The 19,401-nt window shown below is 39.7% G+C and overlaps 1 protein-coding gene across 1 annotated transcript; it reads right to left on the bottom strand.

Moving 5' to 3' along the window:
- Positions 1–8,068: 8,068 nt before the first annotated feature.
- LOC102704105 (zinc finger protein STAMENLESS 1-like) lies at positions 8,069–9,743 on the bottom strand. Its single transcript, XM_040520015.1, has 4 exons — positions 9,623–9,743; positions 9,175–9,300; positions 8,828–8,909; positions 8,069–8,735 (listed from the first exon to the last, which is right to left on the bottom strand). The coding sequence occupies exons 1-4, from the start codon at positions 9,741–9,743 to the stop codon at positions 8,300–8,302; spliced, it is 765 nt and encodes a 254-aa protein (XP_040375949.1). The 3' UTR covers positions 8,069–8,299.
- Positions 9,744–19,401: the final 9,658 nt, after the last annotated feature.

Raw genomic sequence — 19,401 nt, 5'->3', positions numbered from 1 at the left:
TAAGCCATGCTTAAAGTTCTTTTGATAATAAAGTAAGTCACAAGAAAAATAAATGATATTTTCATAATTTTTTAAATAAGACAAATGGTTAAACATTCTAACCAAAAAAGTCAAACATTTTATATTATGAAACGGAGAGAGTATTTCGGTTGACGACTGGCGAGGCGCTTATGTGTCCCATTTCACATGGTCTTCCTCCCATTTCACCATTTGGCAGTGGCATGCCTTTTATGGTAGTGGAAGAAAAATAAATAAATAAAAGTTAACACAATATGTGGGACCTATATTTCAGTCAAAAAGATAAAAATCCCAGCCACGGTGTCATCAGCGAAGATGATGTCAAATAACAACAATTCAGTACACACTGTTAGGTTACATTGACTCTATTTCTGACGCTTAGGTAAGTCGTCTTCACTCGATAATTATATCGGTTTCATTAATAGTTTTTAGTTCATTTTAATCAAACTTGCATGATTGCTACTTATCATACCATCTCAATTTAAGTTAGTTTTGTCTCTTAGATTGATCCAATTTATCAATCACCTCGTGCAAGCCTTATCAACTCGATATTTTGTTGTTTGTTATCATATACTATCTCGGTTAAGTCAAATCTATTATATTATTTTACAAATAATTTTTGTTCAGTTGATACATTTTTTCACTGTTTCATTGAAGTTTTAGCCAACGAGTTACTTTATTATTGCCTAGAAAATATCAAAATTGGTTCAGTAGACTGCAATTTGCATAGGTGTATTGCTTGATTTACCCTTATAAATTATAATATAATATTTTATTGGTTAAGCCTGATCTATCAACATTACTTTTAGTAAGTTCAATGGAGTAACTTAGTAGTTCTTTTTCTTATTTTCAGTTTACCATAGCCGATTGTCATTGCTTCTTTTATTTAATATTAAGGTTTTATCATCCTTGAAAAGTACCTTAAGGTTATAAATTTTTGGTACCTTAAGATACCATATTTTTTCAAAAATGGTAAAAAAGCTCTTAATATTAACATCGGCTCAATAAATTGATATGTACGTTTGCATCGATCTTCTATTACTTGATTTTCCTATTAATTTTAATCTTATACTACTTGGTTAGTTCCGGTCTAAAGATAAATCAAGTAATTTAGTAGATTTTGTTTATCTTCAGTTTATTCCACCTATAAAATTATAGTTGATTGCATCACAATGCATATCTCACGTCAATCAACTAGCTACATAGACACCCATCGGCCTATCGACGGATCGACTAGTTGAGCTAACTGAATTCTATCAATCTTTCTTGTCAATTGCATGATTAAATTGACTGACACCCACTCTTAGCCGATAATTGAGACTTTGATTGTAGTAGATGGTGGTAATTCAGAGGTATCATGTCCATGTGGTAGTTCATCTTTCTATTCGATTAGGGTGACATTTAATTCTCGTTCCAGGCAAGCATGGCTGTATAATAGGGCTCATCGTGGCCAAGCTAAAGTCCCTAGCCCATCTAATGAGGCAAACCGAGGTGAAGGTACGACAATACGAAAAGTTTGTCTTTAGCTCACTCAACTCGTGGTTGGCTTAACTCGGCTTCATTTTTGTAATGATCTAAAATGACATGTCAGCTCGTTAGAGATAACAAGCCCGCTCGAGTTGGCATGCAAACCAGACGAGCCAAGGATAGCCCAACTCACGAGCCCAATCTATCATTACTTAGCAGCCTAATAAGGCAAAAAGGCCTAACAAAGAAAAATGGCCCAAGAAGGCAAGTTTCTAACCCTAGTTCTCTTCCCTTCCTCACTCGAGCACTATAATTGCCAACTCACAGGCCCCATCATCTAACATCACTAGTTCCCAAGTCACGCCGGTGGGGTGTGCACGGTTTTGCTGTCACACTTCTCTTCCTTTTTGTGTGTACAGTTGTGAACTTAGGATATATTTTACAGTCGCAATATGGATATAAGACTATTTCCGATAATAAAGAGAAGTTAGAATGATATTCTATTCCACTATGATAGTAGCTGTGTCTCATTGAACTGGTATTGGATTAAAAGTATACTGTGCTGTCATGGATATGGTACTATGGAGGAGAAGGCCAGTTAGCTAGGGGGGCATGACAGTTCGGCTTGAAGGGGGAGGGAGACTTTTGAAAAAACTGCATCCCCAACAAATTGTCGAATTAACCTACACTCTGTTAGAATCGACAAGTATTCATGAATGAAGGATGAAGTACTAACCAAAGTCGATCGACCTGCGGGAAACGAACCGTACACTGCCGTGGAAATCACCCAGAAATTCCTTGGTTGCAACCATGCATATATCAAATTTCTCTCCGTGAGTCCGTGGTCGATTAAGTGTCGTGTTTGAGAACTGTAGCATAGCAGTACTACTGTAGCAGCTAGCTAGTCCAGTAAATTATGGTGTATGGTGCACTGGTACTAATGAACAACACTTGCTAGCTGGGCTGGCTAGCTCTTGGTTGTATATACTACTACTACTAGTCTACTTGTACCTGACAATGTGCAGCCATACGCATACGTGTGTAGTAGGTTTTCACCGTGCATAGTCGGCTAGCTGACTGCTGACAGCACACCAAGTGCTGAACCCTACGGTCTGATCGATTTCTGCTGCTGCTGCATTGCATTGCATTGCATGGATGGACAGCAACAGCATGCTGGTATAGTATTTTTCTTTCAAGAACGGAGCTGGACCATATATTCATCTACTACTACTCCACTACATGAGATGTGCCCAGAGGGTATCTATCAGAAATTCATCATAATCAAATAGACCCACATAGTCCCAGATGCATGTTTCTTTCAAAAGAAACCATGGCAACGGGTCCCACTGGTTTACCATACAGTAATTAATCTAGTTTTTTTTTTTGTTTATCAATTGTGCGACAAAGGCGGCAGCTTCAGAGAGCGATACAGAAAAGCTAGGTTCGACTTGTCACGCAGGCTAAAGTTTAGAGTAGAATCTATGATTTGCTGTAATGTCCAAATGCTCCTCTTCCTTTTCCTTCTCATGTTCAGTCATGCACAATAATATTGTCCTTCATTGTCATGAATCTAGGAACTATGAACTTATGCATGTTATTTTTATATTTGGTTTTTCCTGACATTTCTCCCAAAAGAATGTATTTTTGTGAGTATAATCGAAATGGCCAAGATAGCACTCACATTAAAGCGTTTGATCACTTAAAATTTCAGAAGAAGCTCTGCGTTTGGTAGTTACTGTATTTCACTTTCCCATCCCATCTACATTATTCTGATATATGCTGCCTCACTTAGTCCTCGATTCCTTCTATTTCCCATATTATTTTCCCTCTCTCGATCGGCCTGAAGAAGCCTGCAAGTGCGATCTGAAGGTTTGTTTCCATGCCCTTGGATTGTTCCTCTTGTTAATTTGTGTGCCAAATGGGTATATACAGGCATACAGCAGCTAAAGATCTTAAAATAAAGCGGTGCGTGTACGTACGTAGAAGACAGCAGAGAGAAGCTATGGAGATCAGCAGAGCTTAGCTTAGGGTTGTGCAGGGCTATTACCTAGCAGCTTGTGAAGCAGCTGCTACCTTTGGCTTAGCACCACCACACACTCTCTCTCTCGTTGCAGTACAAATTCTAGCTGCGCATGTGCATGCATATGCTGCTACGCCTCGCCATAAACACCTAAACGGAGCACACGCATCGCAACAACAATTAAGCTGCTTAGTTTCTTGTCTTGTATATTCTCCTGAAAAGAAAATGCAGAGAGAATCAAGAACGAAGAAGATAGAGGAGAGAGATCGATCACTGACTGATACTAGTAGATGTGTGTGTGTGTGTTCATCAATCTTGTGTTGATGCTTGCAGATGCAGGCGTTGCTGATTAAAGTGAGTGAGTGTAGTGGTAGTAGGACTGAAAGCTAGCTGAGATCGATCGGAAGCAGCATTATTATTATATACTAGTCCAGGAAGCGGCCGGCCGGCATGTATGCTGGTTGTATAGCTTTTGACATGTCGATTTCGATTCGACATGATATTGTACATGCATGCATGCGTGTGTTTGTATCCTCGAGAAGCTCACAGGAAGGCCAGCTGCGTGCAGTCTCGTTTGGTTGGCCTGCCGCATGCACAGCTGCTGCAGGTTTGGTTTGTGGGCTATAGGCAGCTGCACTGCAAGCCCTGCAACGCAGCCACTTTGATTAGTATACTAGTACTATCTTCGCTTCACAAGGTAAGAATTTCTAGTATTGTCTAGATTTATATAGATATCAATGAGTCTAGATATATGTATAAATTATATACATTCATTAATTGATAAATTTAGACGGAGATAAAAAAGTCTTATAATATAAAACGAAGATAGTACCTTATTAGGGGTCTACCTTATATATATAATTTTGTATATCTAACTAGTCACTAGACTCCATATGTGCGGCTATCAGTAGCTTGACTGCTACAGGTTGCAGATGAATACTCTGCATATTGACAGAAAGGTCACGGTAGCAGAGATTCGCACTTCGCACGCAGATGATATGAGAACACAATTTCAGCACATCGTGAAATTTAAGAATTAATTTGAATGATGGAACAAATTTTCCCACAGACTGATGCAAATATACTAGGCTTTTCGGGTACATTATCCATTAATTCCTTTCCTATCAATTTGAAATCCAAATGTTTGGGCATACATTGCATAAATTTTAGAACAAAAGCCTAGATCATATACCTTAAACTTTTATATAAAATTTGAATTGCTGGTTCGACAAATTTTAATCTAGGGACAATCAGTAGCTCAATGGAATTCCAAAAATGATTCTTATAGTGGTCGACTTTAGTTTACTTGTATTTGTATTTTGAATCCATCGATATATGCATGGGTGCATAGTGTTATGGAGCCGTTAACCACCTGATCAAGATGATAATAAGATCAAACTAGCTAGCACAGTCGATTCCGATAGACTTAGAGTAAACACTAATCTAGTAGACAAATAGAAGTTTTACGAGACATACTCCAAAGGGTTACATGCTCTCATGGCTAGGATAAACAACTTATAGGGCGAAGTAGCCGACAAAGATGGATGAGCTAAGGCTAAAATAGGTAAAACTAGAAGAACGGTTTAGTTGGCTAATATTGTGTGTTGTATTATTGGTTGTTGTCAATAGAAACCACCATAGTCTTTATAAAGGAGCTGAACTTACATCTATAAAGCCTTCTCCACGTCTTATTTAGATCTCAACATTGATTAGGTATTAGAGACCTCATGCATACCCAAGGAAACACGAAGACACCCCTTGATTGGATTTAGACTAGTCAAATCATCGGTTCTATGCCGGTCAGACCGTTGCTACGTAGTTGGTTATTATAGACCAACCCGCTGGTCACACAGTGCGCTACTCGGTTAGACCAGCTCTCTAGAGTAGGCTCAGATTCTTTCTAAATTTAACTGCCATAATGTACTTTATCGTTGTCTTGGTGCCAAATTTTGGTACTAACACACAGGTACAAACATGTTAATAACTGATTTATTCCTAACCTCCTTTTGTTGAGCGTTTGTTAAGAACTTTACATGTTTGTGGGATGCGAGCGCACTGTGAATAACGCTGATGTGTGTACGTCTTCCACGTAATCAGGAAAAGAAACTTAGGTGCAGTGCAGGGTGGTCGTACTCATGGGTGTAGATTGCTAAGCTGGCATATGCGCTTGCATGCATGGTGAGAAATGTTTATCCATAGAGTCTGTCCCAAAACTACAAGAGAAGTCATGAATTTAAACACAAAGTAACATAGTCAATATCGTAATGCAGGTAATTTGATTTAATTTGGAAGAGACAGTCAAATTAACAAATTATATATGTTAATTCACACATTTTACAATGGGTTTGTGTGTGTAAATTGATATCCAGATTATTTTGGACACCGGCCGAGTTAATTTGGATATGCAAGTCTTCTAATTAACCTTGTCATATACATGAGCTAAAAATAATTTATTGTTTTTTATGTTCAGAGAAAATATTGAATACACAATTCGTCCTAAAATATAAGGGATTTTATCTCCAGAACATTGTCTAGATTTATCTCCAGAATCTCTTATATTTAAGGACAGAGGTATGATCTAATAATTACTCCATTGTAATATTCCAACAATAAGAAAATTAATCATGCAGTTGCTATGGACTAAACTTTACAAGTTAGTACTAGTTGGAAGTCTAATTTATAGAGATGGATACTAAATTTGATGTATCTATACATTGTCTAATTCCATGTTAATGAGGAAGTACTGTATACTGGTCGAGTTAAATACAACTTATGCTGTCAGATGCCAACCATGGTACCATACCCAACCCCCAGGAGTAGCATAGTACAATTAGAATTAATACGCTGGTACACATACGCCAGCTATGTGGAGACTTTCCTGGCTACCTGTAACAGTAGTGTTTTGTATTGTGGTGGGGGCATTGTACGTCTTAATTATTGCATTTTTCACCGAAGTTTATGCTACTACCTCTGTTTTATAATAACCTTATTTTTCGTTTTTTTCCGTATCTAACGTTTGATTATTCGTCTTATTTAAAAAATTTGTAAAAAACTTTTAAAAAAATAGTCATGCATAAAATATTATTCATGTTTCATCATCTAATAAGAATAAAAATATTAATCGCAAAAAAATTCAAATAAGGCGAAGAGTCAAAACATTGTATCAGAAAACTGAAAAATGATCTTATTTCAGGACAGAGGTAGTAAAGTATAATTGTTTATTATATTTATGATCATATGAGTTTTCTTGGGGTGAAACATACAATAAGCATACGTATCATAGGGAAATTGATTGGCATACATCCGAGGATCAACTTCCCTGTCGGTTTTCCTTGTTTCAGTAAGGCCCTCTTTGATTCGAAGAAAATTTGTAGAAATTTTAGAAGATTTCATTCCTATAGGAATTTTTTTCTACAAAATCCTTTGAATCAAATAAATGAACCCTATGAAATTCCTATAGAATCCAGACAAGTTTTGGAGAAAATTTAACAAGACGTAAAACCTCATGGGAAAAATCTTTTGAGTCTTTATCTCTCCTTAATTTCCTATGTTTTTCTTATGGTCCAATCAAACGGTCGTTACTACGTTTTTTCTGTGTTTCGCAATTATTTGTTTTACACTTGTATTTCTATAGAAAGCTATGTTTTTTCTATTGTTTTATTTTTTTTATTCATGTGATTTAAATGGGCCTAAGTATCTTGATCTTTGCTGTTACTCCTCCCACTGATCATTTTTGAAATGATAACGACCAAATCAGAAGAAATTAAGTGCAGCAACAGGCAGGAAAAAGTTTGCTGTTCCATCAAGAACAATGGTCAAAGTGGCACTATGTCCAAAATCCTGATCAGGGAGGAGTAGCTTCTCCAAGAGTCAGCACTCACCTGCAGGCATCATCACTTTCTAACACTTGAATGAGCTATAATTATGCCATCTTTTGCCTGGTTGACTTGCGGCGCCTATGTTTTCAATGTGATGTGATGTGTGTTCTGATGAACTCGTATTGACTGCTCGTATTTTATTTGTACTAGTACGGCACCTATAGGCATCGAAGGTCAGAGAGTGGAGAGAGCACAACTGCAGAATAATTCAGTACACACGTAGATAGATGTGGCTCGAAGTAGACGTAGTTTTAATGAGACTTTTCACATTGCTTCGATATACTCCAGTACATACATATTTGACTCACTAACTTTATTTGTAAAGTACTAGTTAATTTTTACTTCTAATATGTTCATAAAATCACAAGAAAAACTCATGCTCAGTCTTTATTTTATATTTTAAAGAATCATATGCATTCCGAAAACATCAATGTATCACTCCACTACACATGATTAATCCCATATATCTCAACTAAAGAACTCCAAAAAAACACACACACCCCAATTGAGCTTAGCAACTGTGCGTGCTCTTTATCATTAGTATTCTACTACTATGATATTATTATCATAAAATAATCTATAGTTTACTACAAGAAAAAAATTACTATTAGATGTAATAGTATAAACAAATCTGATCCATTAAATTAGAAAAATAGATTATCTAAATTAGTTTTACAACTATTAGAAAACATCGTAAAACAACTATAATTGATTACCATGCATCCAATAAATGCAGACATGTACCTCACTTAGCAGTGGATTTTTAAGGTGAACTGAACATCATGAACCATTTTTTCTTGCCCTCCAAACAGCATCGCCTATTATGCATAACTGCATATACTTTAATCTCTTGGGTCTTAATTTACACTGATAACTTAACTGCATCATCACATCAAACGTACGCGTCAGCTCAGGCTCAGGAGGCGGCGTTCACGTTCCTGTTGTGGCCGCACCCGAAGCTGCAGTTGCAGTTAGCGCTGTCAGTCGGCTGCACGTTCGCCGCCGCGGTGAGCGGGGCTCCGAAGCAGGAGAAGCTGCCGCGGTGCGGCGGCGGCACCAGAGCATCGCCGGCGGAGACGGCGTGGCCGATGACATAGTCGCCGACCGCCGGCTGCTGGCGGGGCGGGGCAGGGTACGTCGCCGGGTAGCTCATCGGGTGCAAGGTGGACGGCGGCGTCGTCGTGTAGAGGTAATGATACGGCGGCTGCGACGGCGACAGCCGTGGGTGCACCGGCCGGAGCGGGAGGCACGGGTCGCCGATGCCGGCGCCGCCTCCGCGGAAGCCTCCTCCCATTTGCAGCGTCGGTGGAGCAGCAGCAGCAGCAGCTCCTCCCATGTTCACATCCCTGAAACTGTATCAAGAAAGTTTGCAGCGGCCATAAGAAACCCTAGTCGATGAGAAAGAACACATCTTGATCTTGCAGTGGAGATTTCGCGCATATACTTCAGCTGTGCGCCGACGGCGGCGAGGCTGTCGTTGCCGAAAACGAGTTGCCTGGCGCGGTTAAGGGTTTCGGTCTCCCTCTCTGAAAGATCAAATCAAACTATAGATCAGGCAAAGAGATTCAGAGGGAAGGGTATAAAATAATAAGATTAAAGGCATGTATGTAAAAAAAAAAGGATTTTTTTTTCATAAGGTTATAAGTGAATGCTATGGGATTAGATGAATGGAATTGAAATTATAAACTTTTTTCATATATATGAATAATATGATGTGTTCTTCCTCTATGATCAGGTTGCTCCTCAATTAAAAGTATTGATTATGTAGTTAGCAGGTTGCTGTGGTCTTGCCTTGCCGGTGCCGATTCATGTGGCCTCCCAGTGCTTGAGATTTGCAAAACTTTAGGGAGCAGAATCTGCACTCGTAGACCTTGCCGGCTTCCTCCTTCCCTCCAACACTCTTCTTCTTAGTAATCCCTGTAGTTGATCAATCAGTTATCCCATTCTGAAGTTATGTAAAAAATAAGGATTTTACATGCATAATCTAAATGTAAACAAGAAAGATTTTCCATGTAATGAGACGGTTCAAGAGAAAATCTTAACTTGTTGACCATACACCTTCGAAAAAAATAGAACTTTTTAACTCTCCATTGAAGGCTTTGAAGCTACATATGTACTATATATTAGCATGCCGTTTATTCTAGCCTAGGATCGATCGATCGGCTTGTCTTCTGGATGCATCTACAAGTCCAGAGAGCTTAGAATCGACAGTACATATGGATGTTGCAGTGATCCTTACTAGATGCTTCGGCGCTGGACGCGGCGGTGGTCGTTGAGCTCTCCACCGGTTGCTTGCCGAACTCATCCGGCAAGTTGTTCAGGTCCAGGGGGCTCCCTTCTTGTCTCCTTGATGAGTTCATAGCGAAGAAGAAGAAGAAGAGAACATTTTTAGTACATCCCTCTCCTATCCAAATATATATACAACAACTTGTTGAAGATACAGATTCACAGAACAAGTTCCTATTTGCACAATGATGAGAACAGGAACTGATCAAGAGCTAGCCAAACAAGATGCCGATGGAACACAAGTAGTGCACTGTGTGCCGACTGCCGACAACAAGAATGAATATATGCATAGTAGTTTTATGTAGTACTAGAATGGCATAGAAAACAAGCTGTTCATGGAGATAGTTGTGATAAGTAACAGGAGACAGTAAAAAATGCAGGTATGATGTATGCATAGAAAAGATTACACTGGTAATATCAGATTTACACACAAACACATATCATATCCAAGACTGACTGTCTTGAAGGGCAGAAAAACTGCTGAAAAATTAGGCGATATATATGCGCACATAGAAACAAGACACACAAAGACAGCAGTGTTTCAGAGAGAAGATGTACATAACATGGAGATGAACAATAGAAGAAGACACAAAAAAGTCATGAGGGGTAGTTGTGCTTGTAGGCTGCTTCTTACATGGTGGAGCAGAGAGAGCAGCAGGGGGAGAGACAGCTGAACACTATGATGCAAATGAGGCTTTTGGAAGGAGAGGAAAAAAGAAAAGGGGGGGAAGATATATATCGGATGCTGGGGTGTGGGGTTGAGAGTTGAGACGTTGAGTAGAGCTCAGCTGAGTGATGTGCCTGTCTGTGTAGAGAGAGAGAGAGAGAGAGAGAGTACAAGTAATATTATTGATTTAGTACGTGACACAAAAGCAAAAAGACACTGCAGTTTGGGAACAGCAAATGCATTGGGGAACGGCTGTCTTAAAAGTGTTGGTTTGGGGTGTAGATATTATAGAGTGAGAGAAGCAGTAGTAGTAGAGCTTAGCTGGGAGAGAGAGAACCCTGAAAGTTCTCTATCAGTTCACCTCTGCACAGCCGTCCCTTTCTCTCTCCTGTCACACATTCACATATACTGGTACACCCCTACGTAGTACAACACTACCCTCTCTCTCTCTCTCTATCTGAGAATAAGATGCTGCCTGTGCATGATTCTTGGAATATGTGATGACTGTAATCCAAGTGAGAAGTAGTATTATTTGCGTTGTTATCCTTTATCTTCCAAGGGTACGTATAGATCAATCTAGGAGAGAGGAGTGTAGTACGTATGTATGGCGATGACTATATGCCAATATGTGTAGGTCAGTGTCCACACTAGGCAGCTGAGCTGAAAGAAAGCCCCACAGCCACAGCACCACTACTCTTAACACTGCACTGTATCTCTTTGTAAGCAGCAATGCAGCAGATATGCTGAGCTGAGGCCTCTCTCTCTCTCTCTCTCCTGCATTGTTGAATCATTAAATAGAGTAAGCTACGCCACTTTTCTTAGATCTTGTGCAAAGAGATCTAAGCACACAACGCAACAACATCGATCACACATGCATGCATGCGCACACACACATCTCTGTGCCCATCATGTGTAGGTTATAGGCCTATATGTTTCGTCCTTTGCTTGCTTGCATCTTTCATCCTCCTTCAACCTGTGGTTGCATTGTGTAGGCCATATGGATGCATGCATGCAGCGAGCTTGAGAAGAGAGATACATGGATAGAGAGAGAGAAGGTAATAAAGACAAGGGCACCTCTTACAGAGCCCTGGTTGAGTATGAAGAAGCTATCACACACACAAGGAGGCTATGGGCCTATAGGCGCATGCATATGCTTAGCCTTTGAGGTCTAGTAGGATGGATGCATGCTAGGAGGAGCTCTTGTCAAGTACCGGGAGTGTTTAGGGTAGAGGCCAGGGAGGATACATGGGCAGTAAAAAGCGCCTTTGGAGGGATGTGTGTATGGAAAATATGAGACACTGGGAGAGCTTCAGCAGTACAAGTGATAGGACCTGTTGGATAGTGGTAATGACATTGACATACATGGTTTTCATATGAGATCTCTCTCTCTCTCTCTCTCTCTCTCACTACAATGGGATGCAACATTCAAGCAGGTTTGTAGCACTGGCTTTTGGCCTGGCCATGTAACCCCAGACAAATTAATGTAGGCATTGGTAGGGAATGAGATCGATAGGATCAAACAAGAACAACTGGACATGCAAATACAAGCTTGCCACCCCTAAATATTCATATGTAGGGGTTTTGTTCCTAACTAATCTTTGAGGTTTCCTAGCACATGATTGTACCCTAAGCATTTGATGATGAGTTATTATCCAAATTCATTTATGCTAGTATAAAGGCTGACTTCAATGGAGCGAAGCTTGCCGTGGCACTCACCATTATAATCCATTCATCCCATAAAGGCTTCATTTGTTGTCCTCTTCATTTTTCCACAAAGACATTATTTTTGGAGTAGTTAACACAATGAAATTTGATAAAGTGAGTGACAATTTCATTGGAGTTTGAAAATTTGAGACATGCGTATTTGAGTTCGAAAAGTGAAATAGTTCAAAATATAGGCCCAAAAGTATTCGAGCATATTGCTTGCCTTGATCTCCTGGTGCTACCGGTGCAGCTACTTTGAAATACTTAAGAGTGTCAGAAACGTCATAATCTAAAGCATATAATGAAACAATATAAAGTATATAGACTACTGAAATAGTAAAATGAATTATTTTTAATGGATTCTTTGAATTTTTAAAAATTGTATATAATTTTAATGGACTAAAACAATGTTATGATTTATAGAAGATTCTGTGTGCTTTTATATCAAACAAAAAAACCCTAGAGCGGTTTATTGTGCATTTAACAAAGGCACGAATGTCACTAGTAAGGAGGCTGACGCCAGCAAGTGTGCCCCACCCATCAGCTACACGGGTGGTGGGGCATGCATTGGACTCGGTCCACGGCGTAAGATAGTGGTGGCTCACCACGCGCGTGGGGATTGGAGGGGCAAGGTCGATCGGATGGCCTACGGCATCTAGGGCAAGGCTAACCAGCAGCTGGGACTTGTGCACGTGGCTGGAGTAGGGCCAACAAGTGTAGGGGGAGAGGAGAGCAGAGGGGATCTCACCGATGGGCATTCACAGATAGAGAGAGATGGAAAGGACTGGTGGTGATCGTTAAGGTAGCATGGTGGAGACGAGTCGAGTCATCGGTGGGAATGGGTATCCAGAGGGGGTTTTCTGCAGGCGAGAAGGTAGACATGGACCTCTAGGACCTATAGAATAGAGAAGTGAGGGTTATGGGGCTCAACATAGCCTCGAGGGGCGGCAGGTGATACCGGAAGGTCGGCGACGGTGGGTGCTTGAGCTCAGGAGTGATGGGGAAAGCGGAAAAAGAAGGAAAAGGATGGGGTGATCGCAAGAGGATCAATTTATAGGCTTCAGGGAAGAGCTATGTGAGACCATGTAAGTGCTAGAAAAATCATAAGGAGATGGACGCAATTCACGGCAGACATAGGAGCGCAGGGGATAGAATAGGTGCTGGCGTCGGGAGATGGATCACGTGGACGGTGCAGTGTGTGAGCACGAGCACAGATGCAGTCAAGGGCCATGGCATGCCAAGTGAAAGGAGGAGAGAAGCGGGAACGGGCTCAAGGGGGAGAGGGATGAGAGAGTGGGCCAAAAATGGCCCACAACCAAGGAGAGGGAGGAAAAACTTTCCCTTTAATTAATTTTGATAATTGATTTCTAATTATTAGAATTAGTTCCTTTGCTATAAAAACGGCGCTAAAAATCGTTCTAGTGATTGGGAGCACAAGGAATGAAAGAAAAATATTCCCAGCTATAATGCTTTAATATTTAAAGATTGTACTACATCCGTTTTTGTTGTAAGACTTTTTAACCTCGACTAAATTCATTCATTGATGAATATATATAATTTATATATATGTCTAAATTCACTAGATATGTGATACATATATGATCAACTTAACGGTGAACGTTGACTTTGTTTTCACTCCTTCCTGCATGCATTCATACACACCATAATTGCATATATGCATGGATACGGCCGGATTGATCCTAAACGATGAGAGATGAAATATTAGCTAACTTTTTATAACTATATTTAATAACATAAATGATTAAAAGATAGTTATAACATTGAAAATCTATTTGTAGAAATTAAGATGAAAACCTTCTATATATATTTTTTTATAAAAAAACATTGTTTAATCGTTCGAAAAACATACACGTAAAAGCTTAAGAGTTAATATGAGATAAACTGTAGATATGAAAGCAGCCACAATCGAAGTGCGAGCTTTGTTGCATTGCCTGCTGCAGACTACTGCTGCTTGTGGTCCGATCAAGATCATATACACACACGATGCATAAAGCGATCGATTGATCGTCGTCGAGGATTGGATCATGGAGAGGGCCCATATATGCAGGAGATCGATCCATCTATCAGTTTCCTGAACATAAATTAAAAAAAACTTTGGCACGCAGTATTGCAGTGATCGACACAGAGATCAGATTCAGAACGATGCATAATGCATGGCGCCGCTGCACGCAGGGCATTCATGCATACAGGTGAGATCGATCGATAGATGCGAAAGAAAGAAAAAGAGAGAGAGGGAGAGGGAGAGGGCGGCAGCAGCAGCAGCAGCAAGCTGCAGGGCAGCGAGAGAGGTGCATGCAGTAGCAGTGTAGGTAATGCTGCTGCATGCAATGCAAGGGCAGGGGAGGACATAGAGAGGCCGGCCAGGGGCGCCCCTGGTGCTTGTCTTCTACCTCTGGCCGCCCTCACATGAGATGAGATGAGATGAGAGAGATCCACCCTGCTGCTGCGAACCCCTGCACACTGTGCAAATCTTTCACTACTCCTCCTCCTGTCCTTTCTTTCTGTCCTCTTGCATGCCTGCTCGTTCGTATGTATGCAACGACTCATGCATTCATCTGGTGCCTGCTTTAACTTGAGTCGTACGTTGATCCCTTAATTAATCTGGTCAACATTAATTAGTTAGTTGCTGCACGTACGTTACAGGTACCAAGGGCCGAGCTACAGTGTAAACGTCGGGTCGGCCTCTCCGATGACCTCCAACGAAATCCATTGTTATACTATTTAGGTGGCTAAGATAATACTAAAAATTAAATAAGATTAGTATATTCTGACCCCGATGACACGTGTACCTAGCTTTGCCCAGCTGACTGCACAATTACAAGAAATCGACTGTTGTTCTTTTTAAAAAAAAAAGATTGGAGTTTGGAATCAAATCTGGTATATATCCGGCTTGGAGTCTTAATTCCCACAAGATATGAGAATTAGATGGGATTTTTACGTGGCACGTGATGTTAAATGCAGTCATACGGTCATGATAATACGGTTCATCTGACCATGTCCAACTCTTTGTAATTAACATGAAGTGTCAAGTTAGCATAGGTATAGATGGCCAATTAACCAAGATGCAATCGATAGCTTCGAAAGCGTAACAAGAATATATATGCATAGGGACGGGAAAAAATCGGACATGTGGTCTTACTATTTTTGAAATTTGTATAGCAATTTCACATAGTTTTAAGAGGACTATAAACCTAGTTCACATAATTTAACAAATTACTCAAAATTGTGTGGATGATACGGCGATTCATGAGTTTGATAAGAGCAGGTACAATAGCAGACTATAAGCCATGTAAACATATTTTAAGAAGATAAGAGAGGGGGAAGAAGAGGAGTGAGCTACTAATTTGTAGCCAGCTGTAGCATGGACTCCAATACACAATGTGTGTATGACATGTGGGATATGGTGGTATATGTTTTGTAGGTAGCTATTGTATGAGTTGGCTATTAGATTAGTTATAGATGAATTGGAGCTAGTAGTTGGCTATACTATTGAACTTGCTCTTAGGGTTAAGTATCTCACTGTTTTGTATGGTTTCCATCATTAGAGTTTCACACGGTTTCAAAATTTTCCTTATCAGTTTCAATAAAATATATCCTTGTCCGAATGTTCCACCCAAAATATGATTTTTTTTCCTTGTCTTGTTTTTTCCTTTGATTAGTCTGAGAATTTATAGTCCGTGTCAACAAAGGTGGAGGCTCATTTTTCTATTAATTACTTTGTTAAGTTAATAGAAACTAAAAATTTAAAGTGAGATGAATAAGAGATGGGTCTCATTTCCCCTTGCTACAAGGACACAAAGGAGCTTGGGCACAAGTGGCAATTGTGACGATCGAAGACTCTTGCACCGTAGCATGTACAAGTCATGAGTCACTTGTCAGATGTGATTCGTTTACTAGTATTTCAATCCTAGATAAATTGATGACACAATTTTCTGCTCAAATGAAAAAAGAGGTATTTTTTAGATAATGTGGTAAGTTTTGACCTCTAGTTCTATGACTTTTAAATTAAAATAGAGGTTCCCTCTTGAACACTGCCATCTTACATACGTTATTTAGACTACGTTCTTTTTTAGATTTTTAGATGAAAAATTACATTATCTAATTTTTATGATATTTATTTAGTGGTGTATAAAATGGAATTACACACTACAAAGTTAAAAATCTATTTTATAAACGTACGATGTTGAATTTCTATATAAAAACCTTTTATAGAAAATATATCATTTAGTAATTCGATAAATGTGTGTGCAAAAGTCAAAATAATACGAGGAAAATCACCATTAAAGAACATGGCCTTAGTCCTTGCCAACAACATGGCATAAGGGTATGCCTGGGTGGAGAGTGACTTGGAAGCGCTTCTAGCGGGAAGATCTGAAGTTTTTAAAGTGTAGTTGCACACAAGTTCTACAGTTACATTTACTCTGCAAGGAGGTACTCATATATGCTACAGTTAGCATGCAGAAGGGTAATTTGGACTAATTAATTATTTCAAATTAGTGTGTGGCCTTCTGATCTGGCGATTATAATTGCGAGGACGTACATTGTAGAGAGTACCCCGTACCCTAGAGACACTGTATATCTGTGATCTGTCCAAACTATACATGAATATCTTTGTGCAAAAAAACAACACTACCTCAAAAAGCAAATTAACGTACCCTTGCCAGTCAGTGGTCCTCAATCATAGGCTAGCTGAACACCTACTTGGCTACTCCCTCTGTCCAAAAAAAATCAATTCTTCGGTTTTTTGTCTAGTGTTTGACCATTCGTCTTATTTAAAAAATTTTCAGAAAATTAGAAAAAAATTAGTCACACGTAAAGTACTATTTATGATTTATCATCTAATAAAAACAAAAATATCAATCGCAAAAATTTTTTAAATAAGACGAAGAGTCAAAGATTATAGGTAAAAAGTGAAAATTTGGTTTATTTTGAGACGGAGTGAGTACTTCTTATCATCTAAGTGTCAAGCACATACACTAGTACTAGCACTGCTAGCTTTGTAAGAGGTGCCCTTTGTCCTGATGCAGCACTCACTATAGCTATATATCAAAGTCACTTGCTCTACTCAAACCCAACCTCAAGTCCCAAGCTGGGATGAGATGATGAAAGGGTTTCACTTGCTAGGCATGCTTGTCCAAAACACCACTGGTGTTTCTTTCTCGAAGGTGTCAACTCCTGGTCTCTCCAACTCATCATAGTATATATGATGATGCATGTTATGAGTAATAGGACCGCAAGATTTCGGTTGGCAGGAAACCTCAAAAAATCCCAGTCGATTTTATTGAGCATAGGATGAATCCAAAGATATATAGTCATGTCGCCGTCTCCTTGGCAGTGGCGTACCCTTCAAAGCTAGTAACGACAAATGGTGGTGGCACGTCGGATTATGATTCATGGGTGTAGGTTGGGTGCGGGGGTTAAGGGAGGAGGAGGAAGGAGTTGACCTAGCTTAGAGGATGTCTGAGGAGACGGTGGCCTAGCGGTTGGTGGTAGTCCAATAGAACGGGACAATAATCAGAGCAATGGGAAAGGTTGGTGGTGTAGAAAATAAATCTGACATGTTAGAATGTTTGGGTAGATCTGGTGGCTTGCCGCCAAATCAAGGGAATAGAGGCAAGGTGGACGCATGGGCAAAGCTAGGATTTGTAAATCATGAAGGCTAACCACAAGGTCAATGTATTGGGGAGAACCTAACGGTAATTTAACGATAGCAAGATGTGTGGTAGGTATCATGTCACGATGAACAGATGCAAGAAAAAAGAATGAGAATCCATAGATCATAATTTGCCTTGATTGACTAGTTGACCCCTAGTCCCCTACGGAGTTGTGGACTTGATCTAGGCCTTGATATCGCTTAGTCATACTCATTGTGTAGTGTGATTCAAGTCTCGAAAACTCAGTTAGATGGTGACATCGAGACATGATATGTTTTCCCGTATCGGTTGTCAAAGGGTGCGTGTCATATGCCAACCAAGGAAGATATGTCTCACATATACCAAGTATATAAATATTAGCAGTATCAAGTTGTGTATGTCTAAAGTGAAATTATAAACATACAATACTACAACTAATTTACATTGGTGATGTTACCTAATTGAATTAACTGACAAACTTAAAACTTCTCTAGTGGCTATCACCATATTCACAACCTTTGGGTAACTTTCCTAAGTCGATAGTCCCCTCCCTCCTCCTCGCCCCCAACACACACATAAGTAGCTTCACCACCGTGTAGGGGAGCTTGCCGGAGTTTTAGACAAATGACAGACTGGTTGACAACCTTGGCGTCATCGGAATTCGGAACATGGGTGGAGGAAGAAGAGGAGAAAGGAGGTTGGTCCAGGGGGCCTCATTGGCTTTGGTGAGACACCACTCGGTGGGGAGGAGGGTGATGGGTGGTGCGAACACATCCAGAAAAGATGGTTATGTAGATCACAACACAATATAAACCATCCAAAAGTAACTAAAACTTATAGGTGTTTGGAGTAAGATAAAAAATTGATAACACCTATATAACAATATAAAATCACATTTGTTCTATATATTTTTTTGCGTCAGCAGTGCTAATGTTCTTTTTATACAAAACTCTTACTTACAAACAAAGATATTAGCCATTGGATGTAATCAAATCATAGTTATTAAAAGTCAAGAATCACAGTTTGCTACGTATATCGATTTTTGTAAAGGGATGCAAGTATTTGTTTGTCTACCTCCGTTTCATAGTGTAAAATTTTCTAGCATCGTCTAGATTCATATGAATATTATTCAATCTAGATATGTATAAAAATAATATGTATTGATCAATAGATTCATCTAGACATAGCTAAAATAATTTTACAATATAGTACAGATGGAATATAATTTAATTTGGAGTTAGGCAAGGTTCTCCAAAATTACACAAGACGTACACACAGCTGTTAGATAAAGCTTCACACGCCTTCACACCTTTAACCCGGTGCCATTTATTCACCAAATGATCCGTGGTAGATGAAATGTTTTCTTTTTGGACCTTTTACACAGGAAATTAAATTCCAACCTCCATATGGCCGATCGAACGAACTAGTACCAATGCCGACCAGCCGCGAGATCATTGCTGTCTTCGTCCTACAGCTAGCTACGGTGGATCAATGCTGATTACCTACCAATGTCTTCATTTTTCTTTGAGAAGAACTTCACTTACAACCTCTAGTGGATGGTGCAATTAAATGATGCTAAACGCCAGTACTACAGCTAGCTAAGTAGCTAGTAATGCAAACAGTCATCACCTTCCCCGTTGTCTGCTGCTGAAGAACAAAAGGAAGGAGACGATCCATGGAACCGAATGTCAAACCAGAGAGAGAGGT

Source organism: Oryza brachyantha, chromosome 1 (genome assembly GCF_000231095.2).
Source record: "Oryza brachyantha chromosome 1, ObraRS2, whole genome shotgun sequence".
Classification (NCBI taxonomy): Eukaryota; Viridiplantae; Streptophyta; class Magnoliopsida; order Poales; family Poaceae; genus Oryza; species Oryza brachyantha.
This window is presented reverse-complemented; position numbering and strand designations above follow the sequence as displayed.